The sequence below is a fragment of the Musa acuminata genome, chromosome BXJ3-7 (genome assembly GCF_036884655.1).
Source record: "Musa acuminata AAA Group cultivar baxijiao chromosome BXJ3-7, Cavendish_Baxijiao_AAA, whole genome shotgun sequence".
Classification (NCBI taxonomy): Eukaryota; Viridiplantae; Streptophyta; class Magnoliopsida; order Zingiberales; family Musaceae; genus Musa; species Musa acuminata.
This window is the reverse complement of record NC_088355.1, coordinates 40,843,672-40,870,417: the sequence shown is the minus strand read 5'-3', so window position 1 is coordinate 40,870,417 and position 26,746 is coordinate 40,843,672. Positions and strand designations below refer to the sequence as shown.

The window sequence follows — 26,746 nt, the reverse complement described above, 5'->3', positions numbered from 1 at the left end:
CCAAAATCAAAAACTAAAATCGAACCGGATGGTTTCGCTGCACAATTCGAACCACGCACATCCAAGATTCACCCAGAACTTATTTAGCTTAGTGTTTACCGTACACTCATCAAAGCACAACATTATAGTACATTTCAGTCTCTAAGACAAAATTAGAACTCAATTGAACGTAGAAGTATCCATCATCCCACACAGCCCATGGTTCTATCTTGCTGATGGAGAGAACTCCACAAATCGTTCTATTTCCATAGCGCTATTCTGGCTCACCTCGTTGGTTTCTGGGTAGATGTTACTATTGCCCATGGTATCACGAGGACATTCCAGTGCCAAGCTCTCCTTCAGCTCCGCTACAACTTCCGTCATGGTGGGTCTCTGGTGGGAGGCTTGTGCCGTGCACCTAAATGCTATATCAGCAACCTTCCACACCGAATTCACGTCGTACTCCCCCTGCAGCTTGGAATCGATGACATCCTCGATATTCCCGTTGGCAAGCCTTTCGCGCACCCGTTGAACTATATGAGCATTCTGTCTGCCTATAAGAATTGGCGGCTCAGCTGTGATGAGCTCCAACAGGATCACCCCAAATCCGTACACGTCACTCTTCTCACTGAGTTGGCCGGAGATGTAATAACTGAACAAGCACCAAAGCACATCAGAATTAGCCTCACTGTCATGGTTCACTATATATGTTACACTGAGTCTTTTCGGAAGAAAAATACTTCTTACTAAGAAAACAAATAGGATTATGCACCGGGGATAACAATAATTGAAAGATAATTTAATGCAGTTTATTCATGACAGTATGGTAAGTCGACTGAGGTACACCAATCTGTGCTCTATGTAACACAAGTATACTGCCTCTATTTAGAGCACATCACCTTAAGTCTAGCTTTAAGAAGCATCAGGCCAGCTGACTGAGGTTACTTTATCTTATTTTTTCCATAGCAAGATGCGGTATAAAGTTAAGTTAAATCTCTTATTAATTCCTCTTCACAAAATAGCATGCTCTCAGAAGTCAAAAATCTAATTTGGACTCATAATCACATAAGTTCAGCCGTGTGGATGAGAAACATTCTTCCTGTTCTTAGTGATAAATTTTAGTGACATATATATCTATATGGGCCAAAATAAAAAGAATAATGAAACAGTTTGTTACGTACTCTGGATCAAGGTATCCGGGTGTGCCAACCACTGCCGTGGGCACATTAGTAACATCATTTTGGATAGCCTTGGACAGTCCAAAATCTGCAATCTTTGCCTCTAGCTGTTCACTCAAAAGGATATTTGCAGTCTTCACATCCCTATGTATTAGTGGTGGTTTGCATCCCTTGTGCAAATATTCTAGACCTGCACGTCATGGAAAACTGCTAATGTAAAATGAAGAGATACACAAACAGCTTAATATTGTGCGTTTCTAATTTGCTACCAAACCTTGTGCAGCTTCAATTGCGATCTGGAGACGTTTTCCCCAACTAAAAGCACTGGCATTGCGAGGTTTACCTGACGAAGAAGACGATTACAATAACGCTTTCATCAGTTCACTGGAAGTTTACTGAAAATTATGTAATACAGAGTGCTTAATTCCTGTTACAGTTGTCAGTTTGATGCTCAAGACAATAGTGATGCCTTTCTAGTAATCAAGGCATAAGAAATTGCTGTGCGTCAAATGTGAAAATTGCTGCATTTGATTGTGGAAAGCAGCAAGGGTGCACTAGCTTAGCAAGGTCTTTTACTTAGTTTCATCAGGTTCTAAAGTGGATAGGATGTCATATAATCACCATCAGGATTTCTTCTTGAGTAGAACTTTCACTTTATGTGAATTTTCCTTTTAGTTTAAGATATAAGTTTTTAAGTTGCTTTATTATGACTTACAAAGTATGAGGAGGCAACATCTCTTTCTGCCAAAGAACAAATTTTGTGTCAATTTGTCATATAAGAATTCTACAGATGATCTTCTATAACTGTAACCAAAGAAAACTGAAACGAGAAAATAATTAAAATGTCACAATTTCCCACGGTCCATGCCATCATGTTGATGAAACCTTCTATAACCACAGGCTAGTATAGTAAAATCAAATGATCTTACTTTTCCTCAAAGAAAAATGGATCTAAAAAATGAAATAAATGGCCAATTTACCTTTTTTCAAACTGCAAGATGCATAAGGTTGATATGCTAGCTTATAATTTGCTTATGTTTCACTCAAAAGCTGCTATGAAAATGAACCAAACAGAAATCCTATTCTTTATAGAAACATCAGGAATCTAATGTGCGAAATTCCAATTTCAGAATGCAAATTCAACAATGAGATGCACGATTCATAACCTCTAATATAATCCAGCAGTGTTCCTTGAGACATGTACTCGTAGACAAGAGCCAGATGATCTCCATCCATGCAGTAGCCAACCAAAGAAACTAGACTTTTGTGATGAATCCTTATCAGGTGCTGCACCTGCAAACAAAACCAGAATTGTCAAATGCAGATCTTAAAAGAAGCTGACCCTCAATAATGGAAAAGCAATATGCTCAATGTTGAAAACCTGCCTTGCATTAATGGGCTCTAGAAAATCACACAATATGACGAATAAATTATCAAGAAAGCACCAAGATTCACTGCCTGCTACAAAACAAAGCATCACCTGTATTGAAGAGTATATTTCCATCGGAGAAGTGCACTAGTTAACTAACATTCTAATGCATGTTTGAGTTTGCAGACCAAACTCCAGTTACAAATTAAACTAACTAATCCCTTCAAAAACATATTACGGTTAACTGAAAGACATCTTGTAAATTTAAGATCTATAATCTGTTAGGGTTGAAATAGTTACCTCAGCTAGAAACTCTTTGGTTCCCTGCGAAGATGATTGAGAGCGTGTCTTGACTGCGACTTGAGTACCATCTTCCAAATATCCATGGTACACAGTACCAAATCCACCCTTGCCAAGAGTTCTTCCAAAGTTGTTGGTTATTCTCAACACCTCCGTGTACGTAAACTGTCGATTATCAAGTTGCAAAAGATTATCTTGATGACCCTTTACTAAGTTGGACAATCTTTCCTTCTCTGGCTGCACCAAGATATTTGCTGACCCTTTCAAATAAAACATGATAATTATAAATTGTAGGTCGTATGGGTGTGATTAAGTAGCTAATGCTTGCAAATATCTGAGTTAGTATGCATCAAAGACATGAATGGACAGTTATAATTTGCTGCAGCAAGCACTTACCTTTTGATTTTCTCATTCGACAGAAGATAAATATAGCCACAAGAAATAGCACCGCAGGAACTAGACAAATAATCACGATAATAGGTGTTGCAATCTTCTTCTTTTTTGATTCTGTGTCCGTCTTTATCTCACATGAATTTCCACTGGCGCATAAATTTTGATTGCCTTCAGTTCTACAGTAGAATTATTAACTTGATATTAGTATTGGTTAGCAATCAGTCTATGTTTCTTCTTCAAAAAAGTTAAAGTTTAAATGAAATAAACTGTTGCATTATTACTAGAGATTGCAGTTTAGACCGAGGGACATGTTTTAGGTGCAGTGGCATTGGAAAAAGAGAACAAGGTGAAACCCAAAGCAAAAAGAACAAAAATTCAGTTATTACCATCACCACCCTTAAACTCTATATTAAACCTCATTTTTTGCTCCGAAAAAAAAGAACTCTATGACAGATGCCTCTATAACTTCATAAGTAGGATAACAAAAGAAACAGACCTAAGTATCAGCAACCCTTGCTGTGATCTTTTTAGTAGAGAAGCAGGAATTGGCCCAGAAAGATTGTTGCCTGCCAAATTCCTGTAGAAGGAAACCAAAAGTTAGCGGGTCAATATTCCTTTTCATTGCAAATCTGACAATAAAGAGTAGCAATTCTTACAGGACTTGAAGCGAAGCCAAATTTCCCAGAACATCTGGCAAGGATCCTGTTAGGTTGTTATATGACAAGTCACTGACATGGAAAGTCACATACATTAGTCATTACTGATTTGGAAAGTCGCATACGTATGTGATCACTGATTTCCACCTCAAATAGAGACCAAGAGAAAATAATGCATCGCATAGTATCGATGATCCATTACACTAGCCAAATTAATATGGCACATGATTTAGACTAGCCAACTTAATACAAGTCATGACAAATGGACAGTCATGCAACAACTAATTTTTTCCTCCAAAGTAAAAGTTGATTATAGTAAAGATTCACATAAGTGCCAAATTTATAGCATTCCTATGTAGTATCTTTGGTCAAATATGTCATTTACACAGATTATTCTGGAATCACCTCTTTAATCAAACACTTCGATGAGATTTTAGCCAAATTAAAATGTGAATTAACTTCTTAACATAGAATTTCTAAGTGGTTCAAAAATTCCTAGTCCAATTTTCTTATGCCAGAACCAAATGAGAGAGCAGATCAAGAATAAACAAAGCTACCAGCACTTACAGGTACTTGATTGCTGTGAGCTTGGCAAAAGAAGAGGAAATAGGGCCAGTCAATGCACTTGCCGAGAGGTTTCTGCAAAACATTTTGGTCTTTTAGACAGTGCTTAAGAATTTTCTTAAAAACCTGATTTTCACATCATTGCAATTCTCTTCATCTTTATGCTGGATACTCACACATCTGTGATCCTTGGTGGATTGAGATCATAGCTGCACTTCAAGCCATCCCAAGCATATTCTTTTGGGGAACATGGATCACCCATCCAGTTTCTCTTCAGTTGATATTGTTCCCTGACATTGATAATGGCATCAACTGATTCCAAAATTATTAGAAACCAAGCCAAAATCACTAAGTGTAGTGACATATCATTTGTTCAATAAAATAATTACTAAAGTGTAATTTGAATAGCAGATTTAGTGCAAGGCAAAAGATACAAAATAATAAAAACAGGGATCAAAAGAAAACATAAAATAAACTTTCACGTGATTATGAACATCAAGGTATCGAATATCTCAAAGCATGCATATCTCATAATGTTTTCGGTATGTAACAATTTTTTTTCTTCAGGGTGTACTTTTAAGTAGACTCTGTTTTTCATATTATAATCATAGCCTCTAAACAAACATATTATTCTATGTATTCTGCAATGCATCCATTTCAAACACAGGATTCTGTAAAAGATATTTCACTAAACCACATGATCTATTACTAACGACGATTGCAAACCAAACACATGATCTTATAGAACGGTAGGATCAAGTATTCTTTCATCATCTACATCTACCTGACATCCGTTTTGTTAACCCTGTCCTGCTTTAGTAAGATCATCTCAGAACACTCATGAATCCTCAAAAATTAAACTTGCAGCGAGTATGACAAAAAAGGTAATGTTATAATATGGTACGAAGGCATTTTATGAGCAATTCCCATTATTCATAATTTTCTTACAATCTAAGATTAATGGCTCTCCTGTTAGATTAAATATGGTCCAAAGGCCTAAAATGCGATAGCCCGACTAATAAGCATTAGAAAAGTCAACCTGTGCGTGGCTGACAAATTTAAGGTTCATGAACTGGTCAGTTGATGTCAGTAATCAGAAGCCTATACAAGAAAGTCAAATTTAGATCAAACAGGTTTTGAACAAAGAAGATGAGAATTCTCTGATGATTAACTCGACACGGGAGCTTGAAACCGACACCAGAAAAGGGAATATTAAATTTTAAGATCAGTTTACCACTTGTAAATCAACATCATATTTCGACCCTGCTCGAGCATTGGTTCGAAGAACAAGTCGAAGAAATTCTATTAGCGAATTTGCCCTCTACTTGTGCTGACAATATATAATGTCATGGAAATGATAATTATCATGATGTGCAGCTCAAGTAAAAGGAAATAAGAAATATCCTAACGTACCGTCGTCAGAGTCGGTCGGCGTGTTCTTGAAAAACATCGGCGCGTAGACTTCGAGCGCGTTGAGGATTGGAGGAAGCGTGGACAGGCCCGAGGAGTTGAGAGCCCAATTATACCGCAGACTGGGAGTCAGGGGGGTGGTGCTGTATATGGCATCGGACATGAGGTAGGGCGGGGTATAGTTAGCGTACCACTTGTCGCCATTGAGGTAAACGTTGAACGCCCTCGAGGTGTTCGGGAGAAGCTCCGAGAAGTGGAGGTTGGCGTAGAACTCGTTAACGAGGGCGCCCGAACCCACAAAGTCCCAGTAGAATTCCAACATGCTGGCGTTAACGGGCACTGCCGCCGTTTGCATGACAGCCGACGGAGCCTCGAATTGATCCTTGGCGTAGTTCTTTACTGTGAGGTTGGTAGATATGGAGGTCCAACCGACCGCATCAACGAAGGGCCGCCAGATGCGATCGTAGCGGTCGAACGGATATCTGTTGATCATCACCACATCACAAGTATATCGTACGGTTAGCTCACTTTCTCGTAATATTCTTTTTTTATTTAAAATAAATTATCCTATAATATATATATATATATATATATATATTCTTATAAAATCTAAAAACTTAATGGAAATATTTTAATATTTAAATAAAAATAAATTTGTTTTATCAAAATTTGTGAGAACAAATATATTAAAAAAAACTCCTCTTTTTATTTTTTTTACCTAATATCATAAATACCCAAAGACATACACTTCCCCTTTTCTTTCTCTTTTCTTTTCCTATAATTCGGTCTTATAATATTTCTACAACGTTATAGTATTTTTTGATAATATCAAAAAAATACTGTAATATAGTAAAAAAATATTTTAAAAATATAAACAAATCAAATCAAATTCTATGAGTAATTTGAAAGAAAACAGAAATATTTTGGTGATCAGCAGCTGTGATGCTTCAGCTCACCTCAACAAGTTATTCGTGATCGGTGCCAGGTTAATTCGCAAGGACAGGACCAGATTTTGCGTAGCATTGGCGTAAGAATAGATGGCGTTCTTGAGCGGCCGTAGCTCCAGTGCAGATATGAAGGGAGTTGCAGAGCCAGTCTTTACCAAGCAGACCGATGCGGAATCAGCAGAAGCAACAAAAATGGCCTCTGCCCGATGAACATCGGATGCCTTGGTGATGTTGACGGTCGTCCAAAGGTTGACGCCAAGGTGAAGGTCGAAGAGGAGGGGATTGCTGGGGCTCGCTCCGTTCAGGCCGTCGTAGCTCCCGTACATGAAGGAGGCTCTCACCAAGTACTTCTGATCCGGCGTCACCGTCAGTGCGTAGCAATTCCGAGATCCATTTGGGAAGCTTCGAAGAGTCTGTAGTTGTTTCTCGAGCGAGGAGCCTGCGTAGTTGGAGGCGATGGTGTGGTCCGTCCCTGTGTCGATGAACCCGTCGTCTGATACGTATGGTATGCTGGTGGTTTCGTCGGTGTAATTTGTGTTGCTGCTGATGCCACAGTCGATACTTACGTATCCTGCAAAAGATGATGATAGAATGAAGATTGCCCACTGTGATCGTTAGTGAACATTTGCCAAGAGATTTCCGAAATCGTTTTCAAGGAAGTGTCGTGAATCATATGACATTTGAGGGAGGCATCAAAACTGACATGAATCAAGGATCAGCTACTGCCTAAATGCATGATAGAATCATCTGGAAACGTATATGCCATCATTTGCTAGAGAACTATTGTGAATAAATAGGAAGAAACAACATCGATATCAGAGTAAGATTCAGGAGAAGATGGATCACCGTCGGTAGTAGGAAGCTGTGCGTGAACTGTGCTCAGAGACGCGATCGGCAGAAGAAGGAAGAACCAAAAGGCCATACTCCACGAGCCAACACCACCCAATGCGCGAAATCAGATGGCCGGCCATCTCCTGCTTTTGTAGAAGAGGTTGGTAGATGACCTGACCGTGGACTTCGACCAAGCCCTTCCTCACCAGCTCTTTGGGTTGCTGGCTTCCTGCGGACACGCTTCGGCAGAGCCGAGAAACTAAGCATGATACACGTGTACATAAAGCGTGCGGGTTCCACCTGAAACGATTGAAGCATTGGATGCTTAACAGCTGCAGCTGTTACAGAGTAAAGCAGCAAGAAATGGGGTTGCTGATCTGGCCATTCACATGCGTAACAGGACACCGATGTCAAAGTCAATGGTTTTATGGTAGCGTCCACTGTATGGGAGTCTGAATTCGTAACCGAGTAGTAGAATGATTTCGTGGTAGCTGCCTTCTGACACGGTCTTTAAGCAGCGGCCGGAGAGGAAGACGCCGCCGCATCTTTAGACGGATGTGATTGCGACTGCAAGGCAGGAAACTAATGAACAGAAGATGATGATGATATCACGGAGAGCGACTATGTTAATGTCACTTGCAATAACCTCCTTATAAAATGACAGGAGATTCACAGATCATCATGCATTATTTGCAATGCAGATAAAAGATGGGAGTAGGTAATGGAACTAGTTTGACCTTTTATTAGACATAATCAATTTTGATGGGGTTATCTTCTTGTTCGTCCAAATTCTGATAAGCATCGTGCATCCACGAAGGGTGACTCTGTGCATCGTGCATCCACAAAGGGTGACTCAGTTGGGATGAGATTGACCTATGTGTTCTATCCCTATCTGGGACTCTGAATGTCTTATGTACATTGATCCACCTTAGTTTAATCGTTAATGTCAGGATTAATTATATATTATTTTTTTATGTAATTAATTATTTATCTTCAAAAATTATACTGGGATTTCTATACTTATTAAAGTGAAACAATAAAATTTCTATACATGATAAAAAATTAAGAGAAAAATACTTTATTGAAGTAATATAATTAAATATTTTACTTTCATAAATATAAAAATCTCAATATAATTTTTTTAAAATATAAAAACTGAGATATTAAATATAACTAAGTATAGAAGATAATATATAATTAGCGCACGATGAAAAAGCCAACTCACCTACTTTTTAACATTAAATAACACAAATATAAAAATCAACTAATACCCATTTGAGTTATAATTATCTCAATTCAAATCTTAAAAGACCTCCTACCTAAATCTCATTATAATTTTTAAAAATAATATCATGGGTATAAATATTCAATATATTTTGTTGTGGAGGGAGTGAATAACTCCAAACAACAACAAAAACTCAAGTTCAATTATCAAATAATATACTTCACATAAAGATTAATATAGCTTGACATTTTTCACCTATATTTATCGAGAAGATTAAAATTTTTATAACGTGAGATTAATATTTATTTTTTAAGTTATGCATAAATTTCATATAAATTAAAAAAAAATATTTATTTTTTTTAACCTAATATAACATGCTTTCAAGACATCCCAAAGAGGCCATGAGCACCCAAAACATTCATCACATCATACTCAAATATGAGATCCAAATCCTAATTTTCATTTTTTTGTTCCTTCATAATTACTCCAATTAACATTCCTTTTCCTTGTAATACACTTATTCTAGATGTACATATTTCTTGCACTTCCACGTGAATTGTTGGGATGCACATGTCCATTGAGGATACCATCACCGGTAACATGCGTTGGAGCTGCAATGATCAGCCGACACCCCCTCCTCGTAGGGATAAAGATCACCGGGGATGGAGGAGACTGGTCAAGCCAGGAGATCTGGGTTACACGTGGAGATGAGTTGGATATCTAAGACAGCCACATGCCTCCAACTCTTATTCTAGTCCTGCAAACAGTCATGTTGTCCTTGGGCTTCCATGCAAGGTCGAGTTGAAAGGCACCCAAGAGTAGACCTAAAATTTGGAAGGTAGTAGAGGGTAAATTCTATCCTTGGCCGGAGGATCCTATGATCCATGCATCCAGGGGTTGCATAGAATATGTGTGTGTAATCAATCTATGTCTTCTTGTTCTGATGCAGAAAGAAAAGGCTTATGTGTGTTAGAAATATTTGTTTCAGAGGAATCCTATGATGTGTTCCTTCTTCTATCTCTAATGGTGGATGAGAGATCCTGACAGTGCAGTACTCTTTTAGGTTTGGAGACTTGCCTGACTGAAGGAGGAGGCTCACCACATCAGGTGATGAACATGGATTTCATCTGCAAAATAATCAACAAACTGTGAAGATCCACAGTCTTTTTTGAGTTGAGTGCCAAGTACATATGGGTGCATTAACAAGTATATAATTGAATACTTGGAAGAACTGGTCATCAATGCAAACAAGTTCATAACTGGAACTGGAACTTGTTGGACAATTCACTCACAGCTCATCTATCATGCTTTCTTTTGTTGCCCACGACAGTTCATTAGGTCAAGAACCACAAGCTTGAACCAGGAGAGAGTGCAGCCACATTTAGATCCCCAGCTTCATAGGATATCAACCTTCCCGGTGTTGCTTTGACGACATTGTCTTGCACACAGACATGTTTGCAGCAGCTGCGGCACAACCCATCCTACCAACAGGGGGTTCTTCACCCACACTTCAAAACGCAGGCATCCACCGTCGTCTGTCTTCCAAAACAAGGACACCAAAGATTGACAGTCGTGTTTCTTGAAATCTACAGCAAGCATCTATTTGAATTCACCATCCAGTTTCTCGATACGATGAGCTGCTCATTGGCTGGATCCAGTGAGATGTCGTGGCCGTATGTTAAAGGCACCTGAATCAGCAGTTTCCATCTAAATCAACCACCAATTATCCTTCTGCGGCCAATTAGCGGATATATCAACGCCAAGAGATTGCCTGCATCTGATGTCGCTATGTGGCAAATGCTCGCTTGGAAAGGGGTTGCACACAGCTAGTTCCAGCTGCATGCGCTGGGTCCGGTGACAGCATCGCACCAACCAATATCTCCAGCCCATCCTAATCCTCCTCCTTGTCACCTTTCCCTTTTTGCCTCCTTTCTTTAAGCTGATCATGGGCGAGGTGAGCCGATTGGTGGGTGTTCTTGAGATCTCACCAGCATGAAGGCGTAGTTAATCCAATCTCTACATGAATCGGAGTGACACGTTGCTTGAACTGGTACAACTCCAGATTCGTGTAGGATGAATCTGCTTTTACGTGGATCATATAATATGAAGACAGTCACTCGATCTTGTCTTCTGTATAAAGACGAATCGAATGCTTCCTATAAAGATCCACCACAGCGAAGTTAATACGAGAGATAGAGAGCGAGCGAGAGAGATGGATCCCTGCCCATTCGTTCGGCTCATCGTGGAATCTCTTGCGTTGAAGCTACCGCCAGTGGCGAAGCCGGCAGGCCCTGGCGTCCACCCCTCCGCCACCCCATGCTTCTGCACCGTCCAACTCCAAGACTGCCCCTCCTCCTCCTCATCCTCCTCCACCCAGACCGCACCTCTCCCTCTCGCCGTCGACCCCACGTCGACCACCAACTTGAACGAACCAGCAGCCTCCACTTCCGCCGTTGCCTCCTCCCCGGTCGTCATCAGTCTCGAGCCAGCCGCGTTGCGGAGGCCGTCAGGCAGACCAGCAAGCCTGACCGTGGCGGTCTACGCGGGCCGGACGGGGAGCACGTGCGGATTCAGCTCCGGCCGGCTGCTCGGCCGGGTCAGAGTGGCGGTGGACCTCGAGTCGGCTGCCACGCGGGCGGCGGTGATACAGAGCGGGTGGGTCAGCATGGGGAGCGGGCTGTCGGCGGCGCGGCTCCACCTGGTGGTGCGGACGGAGCCGGACCCCAGGTTCGTGTTCCAGTTCGGGAGCGAGCCGGAGTGCAGCCCGGTGGTGTACCAAATCCAAGGAGGCGGTGGGACTGGCCACGGCGGTTGCGTTCGCCAACCGGTGTTCAGTTGCCGGTTCTCCGCTGACCGTCGGCGGACCACCCGAACCACGTGAGCTTATTTCGACCGTTGTTATGTTTGCCAGACCTCTCAAGTCATTAACGAAATAGGAATATGTTGGACTAAACTACTCCATATGTTATCCACAGCTCACCGCCAACCAAAAACAACCGGAGAAGATGTTGGTTTGGTTCACTGGGTGGAGAAAGAGACCACGAGAGCAGGGAGCAGCGCAAGGGGTGGACTGTAACCATTCATGACCTCTCGGGATCCCCGGTGGCTGCCGCGTCCATCGTCACTCCCTTCGTGGCCTCCCCCGGTTCAGACCGTGTCTCGCGCTCCAACCCCGGCGCATGGCTCATACTCCGCGCCGTCGGCCCGTCCGCCACCAACTGGAAGCCATGGGGACGGCTCGAGGCCTGGCGCGAGAAAGGCCCCGTCGACGCCCTGGGCTACAGGTTCGAGCTCATGACCGACGCCGGACCAAACCGCGGAGTCCCCATCGTGGAGTCGTCCCTCAGCATGCGCAAAGGTGGCCACTTCTGCATCGATCCTGGCGTCGTCGAAAAGTCAGGGCCCTTCGCCGGTGGCTTCGTTATGGCAGCGACGGTGGAAGGTCAAGGCAAGGTGAGCAAGCCAACAGTTCAAGTCGGGGTGCAGCACGTCTCGTGCATGGCGGACGTCGCTCTCTTTATAGCGCTGTCAGCAGCCATTGATCTCAGCGGAGATGCTTGCCAGTTGTTCTCCCACAAGCTACGCAAGGAGCTTTCCCAAGACCAGCAAGAGTACGCCCCTTGAAGAGGATGGCCAAGTTCCTCCTTGTTCATGTGATGTGATGACTACAGGCTCTCAGCAGTCTTTTGTTTGATCACAAGAATCGTTTCCTCTGTTTTGTTGATATCACTGTTATCATTTTTTTGTGTTATGAATCTTAGGAGTAATGCGAGCAGGATTATTTCTAGAATTATTTTCATATCACCCAATTTCCATTGCATCCTGCGCTGATGCTACCATGATTGCGCAAAACCACAGGTTTTGATGCTTACTAGAACAAAAAGAAGCATGACTGCAACTATACGAGTACGAAAGACTCTTCGATGAATCATCGAGAGTAATATCAATACAGGAAATTGATAATTCATGAGTCAAATTAGGGAAGGAAGCATCAAATGAAACAACAAGATGCTCTGTTTCTGATTTCTGGCATTAGAATCGGCATCAACAACCTCGCTAACTTCATCTCATGGTGCAGTGACCCGTTTACGGAGTCGGGCTGAGCGCCTTAAAGAACTCTGCAGAACAAAATAGAGAAGTTGAGAATCTGAAGCTCCACACATGTTTCTTAGCTAGAACAGAAGACAACTGACCTGTTCCCTAATGAGTGACCTCTGAACGGCAGGACTTCTGTTCATAATCGCTGAAGTCTCCGACGGATCTGTTGGATATTGATCTGGCTTTGATTCCTCAACCGGATCTGCTCCTCTTCCTCTGAATCTTTGGGTTGTACCTGTTGGATGGGCAGTTCTCCCAACGATGGTGTACTCCCCAAGCAATTCCACCACCGGTGGCCGAGTACCAGCTAACTCTGTTCCTTCATTGCTTGTGTGACTCAGAGGCTTATGACAAACATTTGAATCGCTTACCTTATCCTCTTTCCCTCTAATGGAAGATATAACCTCATCCTGAATGTTCATCTCACAAGTGGGCGTGGATGCTGGCGCTGAGGTCTTCTGGTGCTTCAGACAAGATTGGTACAAGATAGTACTCAGCGTAAGCGTCAGCAAAGACATTGATAGTAGTATCCTACGAACATTCTTCGAGGCAAACACAAAGTTATGGTCCCAATTGAACTCCGTCTTCCCTGTATCGGTGACTTCACTCTCGTCCATTTTTCGATCATCTGACACCAGGATTGAGAAGATTTGGGAATGAGGAAGCCACAAAGATTCATTTAGCTCTGCGCCGCCCTCCGCCCACGGTGCCTCCCGGAGGTCCAAAATTTCATCTTGATCATCTGAAGAGGTGGTATCAGCAAATTGAGTCTCTGAAACTTGTGAGGAGACAGCCGGCACATGATGAGTGTCACCCAGAATCTCCTCACTCCATTCATCTGGAAGAGAAAGACTGCATTTGTGCTGCCCAGCGAACTGGGAATCAGCAGCCTCGTCAGTCATTGCTTCAACCACAGAGTCATCTTCAGTACCAATTCCATTCTCAAGCATCGATCCTCCATCTTTCCTTGTTGCCACTTCAATTCCATAAAGCGATTTGTTCTCTTGTAAGTATGCCATTCTTAGACCATCTGAATCTGATAGATTGCTGTCGTTATCGTCGTTTCCACAAGTAAATTCTTTGTGAGGCACATCCAAGCAAACCTTAGACAGCCCCATCAGAGTCACCATCATGTTTCCAGAAAAGGTGTTCTGATCACAGGCTCGACGGTTCACTTCCCCATCTCCATGTTCAAAATCTGAGCTCATGGAAGAAACGTAATAAGAAGAGAATAGCAAAATCCCAATTAGGAACATCTTCCATGCCAATATAGACCACCCAGGCCTCTGATCCACCACCTCCTCCTCCTCCTCCTCTCCCATGATGATATCTTCAACGTCGCTAACTTCTTCTTTCTCGCATTCTTGTAAGGATTTGGAAGGCGCCGGGAGCAAGTCTTCGGCATCAAGCTTCTCCGGATCCGAAGAAAGGCTCGAGTCGCCTTCCGATCCGTAATCTTCCTCCCTCTTCTCTCCCACGAAGCGCATGAGAATCTGCCGGCGCCTATGCGGGTTATAGCGGAGGAACTGCGGCCTCGGGGAGGTGTAATTCGTCAGCGGATCATAAGAAACAGGGTTGGAAGGACTAGAGCAGGCTTCATCTCGATCCCCACAAAGACAGAACCTCGAAGAAAGATCCGACCCCATTTGCGCTCCCAAGCGGGCGTCATGACAGGACTCCTGTAAGATCGTGCGGTTGTTCTTCTCGGACAAGATCTTCCTCTTCGCAGCCGAAGACATGGCCGTAGTCATTAAGTTATTGGCTTCCTTCCCTACTAAAAAAGGCCTGCTGTTTTCGTCAGTCTCTCCGGCGTCTTTCATTCCTTTACCAGAGCTTCTTCTTTGGGAATCTGCAACCAAAAAAAAAAGGACCTCATCAAGAAGAGCTATTGAACCTTGAAACCAAATGATATTCCAAGCTCATCAAAAAATGCAAATCGAAAATGATGAAAAGGGGAGATCAAAGTCGAGAAATTCACCACAAGGGAACGGCTTGCGATACCAAGAGTTCGGTGAGCGACTATTCGTAGAGAAATCCATTAATCTCGTTTCTTTTTCGTCTTGGATTTCTACTTGCAGAGGTGACGAGATCCGACCGTTGGTGATTTTGTAGCTTATGACCTTATATTCAAATTTCGAATATCTCATCCGACCGTTGGTGAGAAGCAACAGGTGGCGTCCTCAGACCGCTTGGAGTTGCAGTGTCCTGGCAGACCAATTTAAACAACGAGGACCTAATTATATCATATCATTATTTAGGTATAATTAATTATTAGGAAATAGAAAATACTATATCATATAATATTATATTAGAGAGCCAGACGGGGTTGTCAATAACCGACGTCGCCCTTCCCATCTCTCGTTCCGGCCCAAGCCCAACAGTTAACCACCGACCTCGTCCACGCAGAAGAGGGCAACATCACACGGCCCGAAGCGCAGGACCATGGCTTCCGTCGCCAAGAAACGGAGGATCGAGGCGAAGAAAGGGTAACGCTGCTCTCCGATCTCCCTCTCGTTGCACCAGGAAATTTTCCTTCGTTTAGTTCATCTGGTGATGTACCTGTTTCACTTCACGGTGTCTCGCGAATATGAATCTGGTTCGAAATAGGATGACCTGGGGTTCTTGTTCTGCTCGTGATTACCGGGAGTGAATCGAGAGTTCTTGTTGTGCTAAATAGGCATACTCGGGTAACTTTTCTGCACAACTTTAAGTAGGTTATATTGGTCGCTGTTGAAACATGGATGAAAGATTCACTGTTAGGAGAGCATCTCAGAGATTTCCATCGGAACGTGCAATGTTTAGAACATACGAGGGTTCACGATGGATGATAGATGTTATATTACAAACTATTTGAGCTTGTCTAAAGGTTTCGTTCACAGGGCTCATTCGTAAATTTCGGGAGTGTATTTTGTTGATCTTAGGCCTGTGTCCATTGGTTCTGTGCCTGATTTCAAAAATCATCCAAAAATTATGCTGCTGTTCCAGAATAACCTTAAATGATCCATATTAGAAGATGATAAAATCGAAATGTTGTAGCTGAATATTAATCCTCTACGTTTGCAAACAGTGTTTCTGGTGTATGTTTTTTATGAGCTTGGTCTTCTTAATTTCTTATGGGTGTATATTGTAGACCATAATTTGGCAGTTTGCATAAAGATTAAGGGAGAACCAAGAACAATATTTAACCCGGACAACTGCTAACTTTCTTCCGAGCACTATTTACTTTAAAATTGCCAGTAAGTAAACCCATTTATTACCGTAAACTTGGCCTGTTCTAATCTAGGCTTATGTTTTAGTGTTGTGCATTATTATCTGGTTTACTGTTTTTCTATTCTCTGGAGGATCTTTCACATTAATTCTAACATGCTGTTGTACAGTATTGGATTCATTTTACCTATAGTTTCTTTTCCATTAAATGGATAGTCAATTGTCTTGTTTAAATTTACTTTGTGAGTTTCCAAGGTTTTGAGATTATTTATTTGAGTAGTGATAGGGGTTGGTTGTCTCAAACCTAGATTGTAGGTGGATTTTGAGAATGTTGCTTTTTTTTGCTGACATTGGATTCCTTCTAGTCATTTGTTTTCCCCTTTTTTATGTATTATTTTTGCTCTTCTCTGGTTCTGCTACCTTCATTATCTTTCTAATCCTTGCTACATGTTTTTTTGAAGTTGCTAGTTAGCTTGGTCGGTAAAGATTTTGTCATTATCAGTCTCTAAGATCAAAACCCACCTTCACCACTTACCATTTGCCAAAAAAAAAAAAAACTTGCTATAACCTATCAATCTGCTATATTTTAAATGATCAATCCAATTGGATCTTGAACTACTATGATCTTGAGCCATCTACCTCTATGTTTTCTATTTTCCTATTACAGCTGCAACATATCAACTGTATTCAAGGCTATTTAATCCTAAAATTGATTGGTTCTAGTCCTTTTTTTTTTTTCATCTCTGGGCAATGGGATTTCGTTAGTGTTAAGACATTAACAAAGACACAAGCATAGGCCTGTTTCAAAACACATTTCCAGTGTAAACTGCATATTTTTGTTTGTCTCTGCTTGCCTTCTCGGTCATTTTCATTTCTATTCTTTTTTTCTTGTGCAGGAATGTGCCATCACTTGCTGTAAAAGATAATGCTGCAGCTTCTTCAACTGGTTCCCCTGTGTGTTTTTGCACCTTGTGCTTCTTTTTTCAGTTTTATTTTCCTCTTTCCTTCTTCTGTTCGTTAATATATAATTTTTAATTAGATACAGATCCCAACAGCACCAGCCAGAGTTCAATTGCAAATTCAGCAGGCCAAGAAATTTGCAGTTACACAGGCACAACAAGAAGGATGCCTTGGAAATTATAGAAGTTTTGATTCACCATTTGGGAACTATCTTGTTCCTGTAATCCCCACTCGTGCTGACTTATTTGGGTAATGTCTAGGTGACTGCTTGCCGTTTGTTTGGGATAGACAAATAGCTAAACCTCTGATCTTTTGATGTATCCTTTTTTTAACTCTAAAGCAGATTAATTTCCTTTTCGATGATAGTTTTCTTCATTTGTTAGTTCTTTAACTCTTGAATCGTAAACCCATATCTTCTTTTTAGAGTCCTTTGATCTCTTACCATCTATACTGGTGTATGCTGTGTATACTGGCGTAAAACAAATGGTTCACCATTTGCAAAAGACATGATACACAAGAGGATCTATCTAGTGTTTTTTTTTTTGTTCCCATTGTAAATTAGTATGGTCAAAATTCTTGAACAAATTAAGTGGATATATGCACAAGGCTCCAATACCTGACTCAGGAGACTTGATATATTTAATCATGCAAGCAGAGAGACTATTTTCATAACTTCAATCCTGTCCACTTAGGTTGCAATTGAGTAATTTTATCGTGGCTCTACTGCTTGCAATTGAACCTTTTGCATTGGCTGACACTATAAAATTTTAGTTGTTTGCAAAATCTGTATTCCAGATGTTGACATCCCATTTCTCTTTGTTGGTGGAAAGATTAATTGTATGTATATAATATTCATGTCATTCTGAGTGTATCACGATTTATGCCTTACAGCTATTAGCCATTCTCCATATAAACTACTGGAATTTCATCATGTATTGGTCTTTTTGTCATATTTTTCTCTTGTTTTACTTTGAGTGTGTGTTTGAGAATCACAGTCAAAAGTTGTTCACTTCACAAAATGTTTATGCTGCTTCATTGATGTAGTTTTCCTTTTCCATTTCTTTGTTTTTGCTTTCTTCTATATACAGAAGGCATCCCACTAATTATGACAGTTTGCATGTGTTTGTGTTTGTGCTGCATTCACGAACCAAGTTGGTTTCATTATATCTCTTTTTATCTCCCATTACATGTAGCAGTTAAATGTGATGTATGTTCAAATTTCGGTAGGCTGTTAAAATATTTGGTTCCCAAATGGATATGATAATGACAGAGTCGTTTATCTACATTCTGTTTACCAAACAAATCTAATCTCAGGTTCCACGCTCGTGAGAATAACTGGACCAGCCTGCCTCGGTCATGATTGCGTGGTTCTAGGACAGCAATGCATTTGGCCACCCCCAGATTTAGCTGCAACTTTAAGGTATAAGTATCTTCCACTATATCTTTTTGTTCTATTGATTTCAGTCCCAGTAACTGAAACGATTCGACACATCACATATGTCGCTTTATTTATGCTTGCTAGTACTTTGGGCCCATTCAGGCTCTCGGCATAACGTTTACAAAACGAGGTTTTTGATATGTCCTGAGACAGTAGAACGGACTTAAAGCAGGTAGGAACTGCTGAAGGTTCCATTTGATTCTTCGTGAAAATAGCAACAGAAGGGTCTTAATATGCATTCCGTAATTATGGAAATGAAATGCTAAATAAGTAGATCAATTGAAGAAGAAAAGAAATGCTAAATAAATACACTTGATGGGTTGTCGTTTACAAGTGTTAGTTGTATTAACGTGGATCGTATCCAAGGATATTCACTGTTAATCCTGAGCAAGTTCCAGAGTCGTGCAATAGTTAAGCTTTGTTCTCAATGAAAACTGTATTTGTAGTAGTAACCTTTATTACAGTAAAAGAAAAGATCAAATGCACTCACCATTCTGTAATTGCGTACACACTAGAGATAGGAACGCCAAACATCTCCCATAACATAACGCCGCATCATTCAACTACGACAGAAGAAGAAGGCTATTATGTGGTAGGCAATTGCCAGGCACGCTGCCACCATGATTTGCTCAGCGAGAGAGATGGTCTTTTCCTTTTCCGAGTGTAGATTCGGTCGGGAGATGCCGTGGACGATGGCTTGATGCGTGGTGTGGTGGAATGCCATGGAGATGGAATCCTGGGGGTCTCCTTTCTTCAGAACTGGCTTCCCGATGACATGCTTGTAGAACCCACCGCTGCATGCCTGATGCAAAAAATTCGAGTTCAGCACACAGCCGGAAGTGCATGATGCCGCCGTCTCCAGATGTTCGCAGGATCAGTCTGATTCAGATTCCGTTCAAGAAATATGAACAAACAGATATCACCTTAAATGATCACCTGGATTTGATCGCCAACGGTGACGACGACGGCTGCATTCTCCGGACAAAACCGGTACCAACCTCGCTTGGAGTAGATATGGAACTCCGAAGCGCCACCTGGGAGATGCAGGCTCAAATCACAAGAGCAGCTCCAACTCCTCACCAGCATCCTTAGCAGTTCATGCTTTATCCCACCATTATGACTTCCATTAGGTGCATGCTTGTGGAGGCAAAGCAAAGAGCCATCTGCTGCTTCCTCCTCTCTTCCCGCCTTCTTACCCAACAAAACCTCTTCGACTCTGCTTGCAATCTTCTGGATCTCGCACCACAAGCCCTCCACTTTATCGCTGCATAGAGATGCATTGACGTTCCTCGCATGACCGTCCGATGTAGATCAAAATAAGCGCGTCGAAAGGCGGGAAGTCGGACGTGTTATTTATTTACCTGAAATCCTTATAACTCCGTGGCCAAATCGCCGCCAACTCTCTTCGATCTCCCATCCCGCTCCTACACCACCACAAGAACTCCTCGCCTTCCCCTTCCTCTTCCACTTCGAATCCCCACCGCCTCTCCGGGGATCTCGCTGCCTTTGTCCTCGATTCGAGCGGGATTCCGAACGCGGGGCACGCCGCGGCTCCGACCGCCGCGACGAGGCCCGCTGAGATCCCATGGTTCACGAGTTGAAAGCACCCGAATGCTGCTGCCGCGGACTTGACAAGATCGGCGGCGCCCGATTCGGCGTCCCCCGGCGAGATCAACGGCCGGAAGTCGATCGCCGGGGGGTTCCACGCCGTTGCTTCCTGGGGGAAGATGCGATGCGGCAGGTTGAGTTTGGGTACTCGGAGGGAGTGGCTCAAGAACCCGGCGAACTCGTCGTCGCCGTCTGGGGAGTCCAGGCCATGAGGATGCACACCGGCTACCGGAGACGGCGGCGGGGCTCGGAACTCCGGCGGAGGGAGCATGGCTTTTAGAGGAGAGGAAGCCATACGAGGGAGACGGAGGGAGTAAATAAAAGAAAAAGGGGCGAAGGGAAAGGGAAAGCGAAAGGTGAGCGGTGGGGCGTACCGATGATGGCATATGTTCCAGAATCGATCTGGACTGCTGGCAGAGGTGAGGAGTTCTCGAGAGCTCCGCTCTTTTCCTTTTCTGCTTTGCTTTTAGCCTATCTTGCTTGCGGAACTTTGTACAAATAGAATTTAGACAGCATACCCAACAAAAGCCCTTCTCTGAATAGTAATCGTAATAATGATCCATGGATCGATCGCCTTAGAAGCTGTTGCCAAACAAGATCACCAGATTAGTCATTACCATTGGATCTGATAGACAAAATGAGGGTGTTCAACAATCTTAGAGTCTCTAATGCTGGGTTAGGAATTTGCATGTCGCATGCACGATGGACATTTACTTTGGTATTTGGTTTCATGCACACATAAAATGGTATTTTGTTGAAGGATGGTTTCATTTAAGTGTATAGACAAGAAAATGAATCTATTGAAGCTACTCAAAGCAACAGTTAACTCTGTTCTGTATCTGATTCAAGTCCTTAGCAGTGTCCTTTTTCCATTGCATGCAGATGAACTGAAAAGCTAAAGCCACTCCACTGGTTGGTGTAAGATGGGCGGTGCTGATGTACTGGAGGAGGTTCTTTACTGCCTTTCAAGATGCAAAATCTGAATGCTTGCACATTAGGATCCAATAAAGGGAAAGAAAACTCGATCCAGATTTCTGACAGGCGTGCACATTGCTTGTCCTGGATGCATCATTTGGTCATGTTCTTCTTCTGCACTTTGCCTTGATTCCATAGACTTGTGTTGTCTTCCCTATTGATTGTTGATGTGTTCTATGGCTATTCTAATGCTTACTTTAATCTCATGTTGAAACAAAGCAAATTGCGGGGATAGCTCAGTTGGGAGAGCGTCAGACTGAAGATCTGAAGGTCGCGTGTTCGATCCACGCTCACCGCAATATATGTTTTTCTTTTGCTACTTATTCTTCACGAGGTTAGTTCTCTCTCCCTCTGGCATTTTCTTGTTTGATTTTAGGTAAAATCATATATATATATATATATATATATATATATATATATATATATATATATATATATATATATATATATATATAAGCTATGACTAATGTATTAGGGATATTATTTTTCGAAAATTGTAATACTTTTTCTTATTATTAGTAGACATTTTGGGGATATATAAAGGAATTTAAATATTTAAATATTTTTTTTTAAAAAAAACTTTGAAATGATAAATGAAATTAGTTGATTACTTTGAGAATAAATGTTAGAATAATGTCTCGTAACCCAAAATCTTAATTATGACATGTCTTGATTCTGGATCGGTATTAATCCATCTTAGTTTTGCTACCAAATACAACAATAGATCATCATATTCAAACTGTCTGGTAGCTACATAGATCTTCTCCTATAAATGAGTTTTGTATGAGTAAGTTTAGACTAATGTCAAATATGAGATTAGAGAGACAGATTCATCAAGTTGATGAGAGTAGATTATATTATCGGGTTAAGTAAGTCATGACAAATGGTGTTAGAGAGGATGTAATGTGCTTAAAAGATTTTTTAGTAGGTTAATTGCATAGACATCAAACTCTATCAAAACCAACTTTGAAGTGCTGTTTGGTTCCTAAGTTGATTCCTTTGGTGCTTCTCCTTACTCTCCTAAATTTTGTGCAATCAAATTGAGGTTATTGTTAGAGGCTGTACACAAATATTCATAAAGGGAAAAGTGTAGGGATATTTATTATTTTGATTTGAATTATTTTTTCGATTTGGTTCAGTTAAAATAAGATAGTATGAATTCAAATCTATTTAATCGGATTTATTTAAAATCGATTAATCTGATTTGATTAACTGATTAATCAATTTATAATCTTAAATAATTTAAATATATATATGTATTAAATGAATTGGTTCAATTGAATTGAATCAAATCAAAATCTTGATCCGATTGGATGTCATGTTATTTATAAAATAAGATATTTGGATTGAATTAAAAGTTGAATTTAGTCAAATTAATATAATTTAAATTAAATTAGTTAAATTTGATTCAAACTTATTAATCGAATAAAAAAATAATGTTCTTGAATCAGAATTATTTATCATTTTTAAAATTAAATTATCGACGTGAATAAGACGTCAGCCTAAGAACCTCTTTCCAGACATGACGGCATTCTCCACATGCAAAGGAGTCGAAGCAGTGCCAAGTCACCCACCGACAACGACGTGTACTTGTATCCCACGTGCCAGCACGTGCTCGGAGACGTGACCGGCACTGCTCGTCGTGGTCGGAACAGTAAAAGGGTACCACGTTATTCCCGCAACGAATAATGGTGGACAGCCATGTGACCACTGTTACATAGCCTTTCCCTCTGCCCCACCACGGATGGATTAATCCTCGTTGTCGATGTTCGACTTTATGCATCCAATGCCACTCTTTAGGATCAGCGGCAGTGTCTGGGATCCCGAGAGGACGCTCCTACCAATGTAGTCATTGGTACACGTACCTTCTTCACCGATGCACGATCCCGAGGTGACCGCACCCCGTAGAGCTTTACTGCCATTCGAAAGAGGTGACCCTTTGTTCTTAACGTTCACGTTCCGAAAGCTTTGCGGGAACACATTCCCATGTTATCTATAGAGAAGGCACTCCGCCATCACCAGCTACTTGACCTGCATTTAGAAAGAAGAAGAAGAAGATACATGTGTGAGATGCCGTGAGTGGGAATAGACAACACAGAGCAAGAGGGTTGAAGTGAAAGACTTGCAAGTTGTCTCATTTCTTGATTTCTTTTTGTGTGGAATGAAGAAATGTTCGAGCTACAACTCAATTTGTCCTAAGATTAATTTCTAGTAAAAGGAGCTGATTAGGAAAAAATGGAGGACATTGAAGAGATGCTAAAGAGGAAAAAGCATGAAAAATAGCCTAAATCCTTCTAAATTAATTTCTACGAGAGCTGCGAGAGCTTTTTTTGTTGTTTGGCCCCTCGACGCGATCGGTCCCTCCTAAGATTACACCATTAGATGAGATGCCGGAAGTCGGGGCCGTGGATCAAGAAGTCGTCGTCGTCGTCGGCGGCGGCGGCGGCCACCGGCATGGGTCCGTCGTAGAAGGAGGCGACGCCGCCGGCGTGGAAGAGTTGTTGCTGCTGGAGCTCTTTCTGGCGGCGGAGCTCGAGCACCTTCCGGTGGGAGTTGGAGTGTTTGGAGACCACGAAGGTGGGGCTGGCGGCCGGGCGGTACTCCGGTACGAGGCGGCCGGACTTATAGCGGACGCCGCAGGCGTTGCACAGCGTCTTGGGGCCCAATGGTCCCGTCCGCCACTGCGGCGTCTTGTCGGTCTGGCAGTGCAGGCACTTGCGCCCGTCCCCCGCCGCTACGGCGGTGCCTGCCGTCAGGTCCTTCTTCTTCGACGCCGGCTTCACCGCCTTCTTTCCTCCTCCGCCGCCAGCGGAGGCCGCGGCGGCGCTGGCGGGCACGATGAGCTCCGACTCCGGCGACGAGGCGGTCGCCAGGGATGGGGAGAGCACAAGCAGCCGGGAGGACCAGCTGCAGGGTGCGGCGCGGGAGCGCTTGCTCCGCGCCTTGCCGGGGACGATCGCCTCGGGACGGAAGGGGGCCACGTGGTTGACGCGGCCACCGGCGGCGACCTGGGTGTGAGCGGAGACCTCAGCTCGGGTAGCTGCCGCTGCGGTGGTCGTAGAGGAGGAGCCGGTGGTGGTGGAACTAACGCCGGAGATGGGGTGAAGCTTGTGGAGGTCTTCGCTGGAGAAGGATTCCTCCACAAAATTAGAAAGCCATTCCAACTCTGCCAGCTCTTCGTACTGCTGCATCCAAAAATGCCGAACAAAAACATTAAAAATCGATTCTTTCGACAAGCCTCTGTCTTCCACACAATTTTCCATTTCCGGTACAGATTTGTGTTCTCAAGTGTAACTACTAATATACTGTGAGGACGTTTCATCTCGCTTTCTTCCTTCTTCCTGTCCCCAAAAAAGACGAACCAGTAGGAGACCAAACGCAACTCTAATTCGGAGAAAATGGTGATTATATTAGAAAATGCAGTTCATAAAATTATCCTCTATTCTTGGGCCTGAAAAAATTCGGGAGTAATTAACGGGGAATGCAAATGACGGAACCCCGATGAATTTTATGGTAGTCTTCGTCGAGGGAAGGAGATGTGGGATTACCGGCTCGCATAGGTCGCCGGAACGGCTGGCATCGGCGAGGCTCCGGCAGACGAGGTCGTTGGAGAAATGCGGCTCGAGGCCGGAGAAGGAGTTGCTGCAGCTATCCACGGCGGTCACGGTGGAGGAGTCGGTCGAGTTCCCGGCGGCGGCGAGCGTACCTCCCGTCTCGTCCTCCTCCTCGTTGGAGAAGTCGAGCAGGTCCTCCAGGGAGAACTGGTCCTCCCCACCTCCCCCACAGCCGCCGGCCTTTTTCTCCGGCCCGCACTGCGGGTTCCCGCCGCGGTAGAAGCCGCCGTGGAAGTACTCAGGTGTCTCCATCGCTCCGAATCAGGGTTTATGAGAGCGAGCGAGCGAGAGAGGGGATCGGAAACCAAAAGGGGAGACGAAGCCAGGGAGAAAAGGTGGAGCGGGGTACGGTTTATTTGAGGGTGACCGTCGGACTACTGAAACGGGCGTGAAAGAGAGAAGCACATCGTCGTATTTACCCGCCGGTTAGTCATACTTATTGACACCTATGCCCTCACTCGTCTTCTGACCACGAAGCTTCAGATTCTGTTTTAGTCCGTTAACTGACCGTTCTGTCCTCTCGTCTCCCACCAAATAACGGAAAACTAGCAATGTGCGGAGGGTAGTAATGAGATTTCAACAATTTTCTCAGGACAAAGTGGCTTAGACGTAATGATTAAAGGGCGGTTTCCGTTCCGTTCCGTTAATCCGTCCGATTAATGGCTGATTTAAGGGTAATGGTATAAGAATTAAGGAAAATGGGTTATTAAGAGTTCAATTCAACCCTCCTAAGGAATCGATCCACGGTGTTCGTGGCTGCCACTCGTGCGGTGGCGTCCAAGTTTACAGCCGGATTCCTCTGCCCCCCCCCTCCTTCTCCCCTCTTGTAATTTCCTTTTTCTCTAATTTCTTTTTTATTTCTCAGTAATTCCCAGTTTCATCTGCTCATCCCATAATAATATCCACGTCATCCGCCTCGTTGGTAAAAAGGTTCGGGAGGAAGAGCGAGTCTACCGTTGGATTCCTTCTTCCCTAAACGTGGCACGTCGTGATGTCTTTGTCGTTGAAATGTTATCCCGCTTCGACAATCGTGCATTCGATCATTCCTGGAATTAACGATCCCGATGAGACTTGATGTTATTACCACTGCAAAGCAAGAGCACCGAAGTCGTAGTAGCTTAAGTCCGACTAATACGTCGTATCGCTATTAATAATTGGACCACGTTAACCCAGTGCCGTTCTTTACGATGGGACCGGAGGGGGGCACGTGATGAGGTGTCAGCGATCATGTGGGTCGCGCCTCGATTGGGTTCCTCCTGCGACGCATCGGAACTCGATGGCGTGGTTCCAACATTTGATGTCATGATGGAATCTTAAGTTGTCTAAAAATCATATGCTGACGTGTCAGACAAAATAAAAATGTAATTTAAAGTCGATTCAAAGTTACTTTCATACGAAGGGTTTGATATTGATATAGTATATTTTGGCATCGTCCACGTGGATCTTGGCGAACATAACAATACAGATGTGGAATCTCAAGTACGATGTGACATACAACACACACATAGCATGCATCCGCTTATCGCCCCCTCCATACGAACAACATCATCATGGCTCAGCCATTCCGGAAAGCTCGGAATGGCACCGCGCTATCACAAACAAAGTTTTAAACATGATGTTTAATTAATACTTATGTATGTATGTGTCTTTTGGTTTTTTCACAGCATGTAGAGGGATGGTAGAAGGCTTAACAGCCTCATTTTAGTTGGGTTTGGTGGCTTTCTTAGACTTATAAATAAAGGTTGTGTCATGTGGACACTTACGAAAGATATTCGGTCTGTAGTGAACTATTTTGACTATTTGTTGTGCAACCGTTCAGAGCTTGTAAATACTGTCTGTAATTTACATTGTCTATGAAGTATTTTCGGAAATGTTTGCTTGTGGATCCCGAATGAGGTGCTTTCTCTAACCCAATTTCTTTTTTGTAGGTCCTAATGGACTATGGGAGGTTTCGGGGAGGCTGACCTTTGCAGACGGACGTGCAAGGGTGTTGC

General features: G+C 42.8%; 6 protein-coding genes and 1 non-coding gene across 12 annotated transcripts; 3 read left to right on the top strand and 4 right to left on the bottom strand.

Moving 5' to 3' along the window:
* Window positions 1–67: 67 nt before the first annotated feature.
* LOC103974148 (putative leucine-rich repeat receptor-like protein kinase At2g19210) lies at window positions 68–7,764 on the bottom strand. Of its 2 annotated transcripts, none has more exons than XM_065158178.1 (13): window positions 7,643–7,764; window positions 6,806–7,367; window positions 5,853–6,331; window positions 4,616–4,751; window positions 4,443–4,514; window positions 3,876–3,947; window positions 3,716–3,796; window positions 3,223–3,395; window positions 2,827–3,086; window positions 2,324–2,450; window positions 1,432–1,500; window positions 1,161–1,347; window positions 68–631 (listed from the first exon to the last, which is right to left on the bottom strand). In XM_065158178.1, the coding sequence occupies exons 1-13, from the start codon at window positions 7,716–7,718 to the stop codon at window positions 205–207; spliced, it is 2,721 nt and encodes a 906-aa protein (XP_065014250.1). In that variant the 5' UTR covers window positions 7,719–7,764; the 3' UTR covers window positions 68–204. The 2 variants fall into 2 exon arrangements, with proteins under 2 accessions (XP_065014250.1, XP_065014251.1); XM_065158179.1 differs by having other exon boundaries at window positions 2,827–3,080.
* Window positions 7,765–10,862: 3,098 nt separating this feature from the next.
* LOC135642743 (uncharacterized) lies at window positions 10,863–12,619 on the top strand. The gene is made up of 2 exons (XM_065159140.1): window positions 10,863–11,729; window positions 11,828–12,619. The coding sequence occupies exons 1-2, from the start codon at window positions 11,002–11,004 to the stop codon at window positions 12,474–12,476; spliced, it is 1,377 nt and encodes a 458-aa protein (XP_065015212.1). The 5' UTR covers window positions 10,863–11,001; the 3' UTR covers window positions 12,477–12,619.
* Window positions 12,620–12,724: 105 nt separating this feature from the next.
* On the bottom strand, window positions 12,725–15,055 carry LOC135642742 (uncharacterized). Its single transcript, XM_065159139.1, has 3 exons — window positions 14,929–15,055; window positions 13,046–14,799; window positions 12,725–12,970 (listed from the first exon to the last, which is right to left on the bottom strand). Exons 1-3 carry the CDS (start codon window positions 14,987–14,989, stop codon window positions 12,920–12,922), a joined length of 1,866 nt encoding a protein of 621 aa, XP_065015211.1. The 5' UTR covers window positions 14,990–15,055; the 3' UTR covers window positions 12,725–12,919.
* A 236-nt stretch (window positions 15,056–15,291) lies between these two features.
* LOC103992779 (uncharacterized) lies at window positions 15,292–21,282 on the top strand. Of its 3 annotated transcripts, XR_001978921.2 has the most exons (5): window positions 15,292–15,436; window positions 17,054–17,111; window positions 17,197–17,366; window positions 18,432–18,537; window positions 21,046–21,282. XR_001978921.2 is itself a non-coding variant. In XM_009412622.3 (4 exons), exons 1-4 carry the CDS (start codon window positions 15,393–15,395, stop codon window positions 18,475–18,477), a joined length of 312 nt encoding a protein of 103 aa, XP_009410897.2. In that variant the 5' UTR covers window positions 15,292–15,392; the 3' UTR covers window positions 18,478–18,791. The 3 variants fall into 3 exon arrangements, 2 of the variants coding, with proteins under 2 accessions (XP_009410897.2, XP_009410896.2); XM_009412622.3 differs by lacking the exon at window positions 21,046–21,282 and having other exon boundaries at window positions 17,203–17,366; window positions 18,432–18,791; XM_009412621.3 differs by lacking the exon at window positions 21,046–21,282 and having other exon boundaries at window positions 18,432–18,791.
* On the bottom strand, window positions 18,967–20,671 carry LOC103992778 (jasmonate-induced oxygenase 4). 2 transcript variants are annotated; one of them, XM_018828572.2, is made up of 4 exons: window positions 20,538–20,671; window positions 19,917–20,436; window positions 19,492–19,819; window positions 18,967–19,357 (listed from the first exon to the last, which is right to left on the bottom strand). In XM_018828572.2, exons 2-4 carry the CDS (start codon window positions 20,432–20,434, stop codon window positions 19,115–19,117), a joined length of 1,089 nt encoding a protein of 362 aa, XP_018684117.2. In that variant the 5' UTR covers window positions 20,435–20,436; window positions 20,538–20,671; the 3' UTR covers window positions 18,967–19,114. The 2 variants fall into 2 exon arrangements, with proteins under 2 accessions (XP_018684117.2, XP_009410895.2); XM_009412620.3 differs by lacking the exon at window positions 20,538–20,671 and having other exon boundaries at window positions 19,917–20,527.
* An 81-nt stretch (window positions 21,283–21,363) lies between the features above and the next one.
* Window positions 21,364–21,436, top strand: TRNAF-GAA (transfer RNA phenylalanine (anticodon GAA)). The gene has a single exon. It is a non-coding gene; the product is annotated as a tRNA-Phe (tRNA).
* A 1,351-nt stretch (window positions 21,437–22,787) lies between these two features.
* Window positions 22,788–25,141, bottom strand: LOC135642744 (GATA transcription factor 9-like). Of its 2 annotated transcripts, none has more exons than XM_065159141.1 (2): window positions 24,687–25,141; window positions 22,788–24,323 (listed from the first exon to the last, which is right to left on the bottom strand). In XM_065159141.1, the coding sequence occupies exons 1-2, from the start codon at window positions 25,002–25,004 to the stop codon at window positions 23,517–23,519; spliced, it is 1,125 nt and encodes a 374-aa protein (XP_065015213.1). In that variant the 5' UTR covers window positions 25,005–25,141; the 3' UTR covers window positions 22,788–23,516. The 2 variants fall into 2 exon arrangements, with proteins under 2 accessions (XP_065015213.1, XP_065015214.1); XM_065159142.1 differs by having other exon boundaries at window positions 22,788–24,320.
* Between the last annotated feature and the right edge of the window lie 1,605 nt (window positions 25,142–26,746).

Coding starts and splice junctions, on each gene's coding strand:
- LOC103992779 (XM_009412621.3), top strand. CDS start 15,393: ATGGCTTCCGTCGCCAAGAAACGGAGGATCGAGGCGAAGAAAGG. Junction 15,437..17,053: donor AGGATCGAGGCGAAGAAAGG/GTAACGCTGCTC, acceptor TTTCTTGTGCAG/GAATGTGCCATCACTTGCTG. Junction 17,112..17,196: donor CTTCTTCAACTGGTTCCCCT/GTGTGTTTTTGC, acceptor ATTTTTAATTAG/ATACAGATCCCAACAGCACC.
- LOC135642743 (XM_065159140.1), top strand. CDS start 11,002: ATGCTTCCTATAAAGATCCACCACAGCGAAGTTAATACGAGAGATAGA. Junction 11,730..11,827: donor CGGCGGACCACCCGAACCAC/GTGAGCTTATTT, acceptor TGTTATCCACAG/CTCACCGCCAACCAAAAACA.
- LOC135642744 (XM_065159141.1), bottom strand. CDS start 25,004: ATGGAGACACCTGAGTACTTCCACGGCGGCTTCTACCGCGGCGGGAAC. Junction 24,324..24,686: donor CCGGCGACCTATGCGAGCCG/GTAATCCCACAT, acceptor TTTTGGATGCAG/CAGTACGAAGAGCTGGCAGA.
- LOC103992778 (XM_009412620.3), bottom strand. CDS start 20,458: ATGGCTTCCTCTCCTCTAAAAGCCATGCTCCCTCCGCCGGAGTTCCGA. Junction 19,820..19,916: donor CGGAGTTATAAGGATTTCAG/GTAAATAAATAA, acceptor ATCTCTATGCAG/CGATAAAGTGGAGGGCTTGT. Junction 19,358..19,491: donor CCGTTGGCGATCAAATCCAG/GTGATCATTTAA, acceptor TTTTTGCATCAG/GCATGCAGCGGTGGGTTCTA.
- LOC135642742 (XM_065159139.1), bottom strand. CDS start 14,989: ATGGATTTCTCTACGAATAGTCGCTCACCGAACTCTTGGTATCGCAAG. Junction 14,800..14,928: donor TCGCAAGCCGTTCCCTTGTG/GTGAATTTCTCG, acceptor TTTTGGTTGCAG/ATTCCCAAAGAAGAAGCTCT. Junction 12,971..13,045: donor GGTCACTCATTAGGGAACAG/GTCAGTTGTCTT, acceptor TTTGTTCTGCAG/AGTTCTTTAAGGCGCTCAGC.
- LOC103974148 (XM_065158178.1), bottom strand. CDS start 7,718: ATGGCCTTTTGGTTCTTCCTTCTTCTGCCGATCGCGTCTCTGAGCACA. Junction 4,515..4,615: donor CCACCAAGGATCACAGATGT/GTGAGTATCCAG, acceptor AATGTTTTGCAG/AAACCTCTCGGCAAGTGCAT. Junction 3,087..3,222: donor TCGAATGAGAAAATCAAAAG/GTAAGTGCTTGC, acceptor TTTATTTGAAAG/GGTCAGCAAATATCTTGGTG.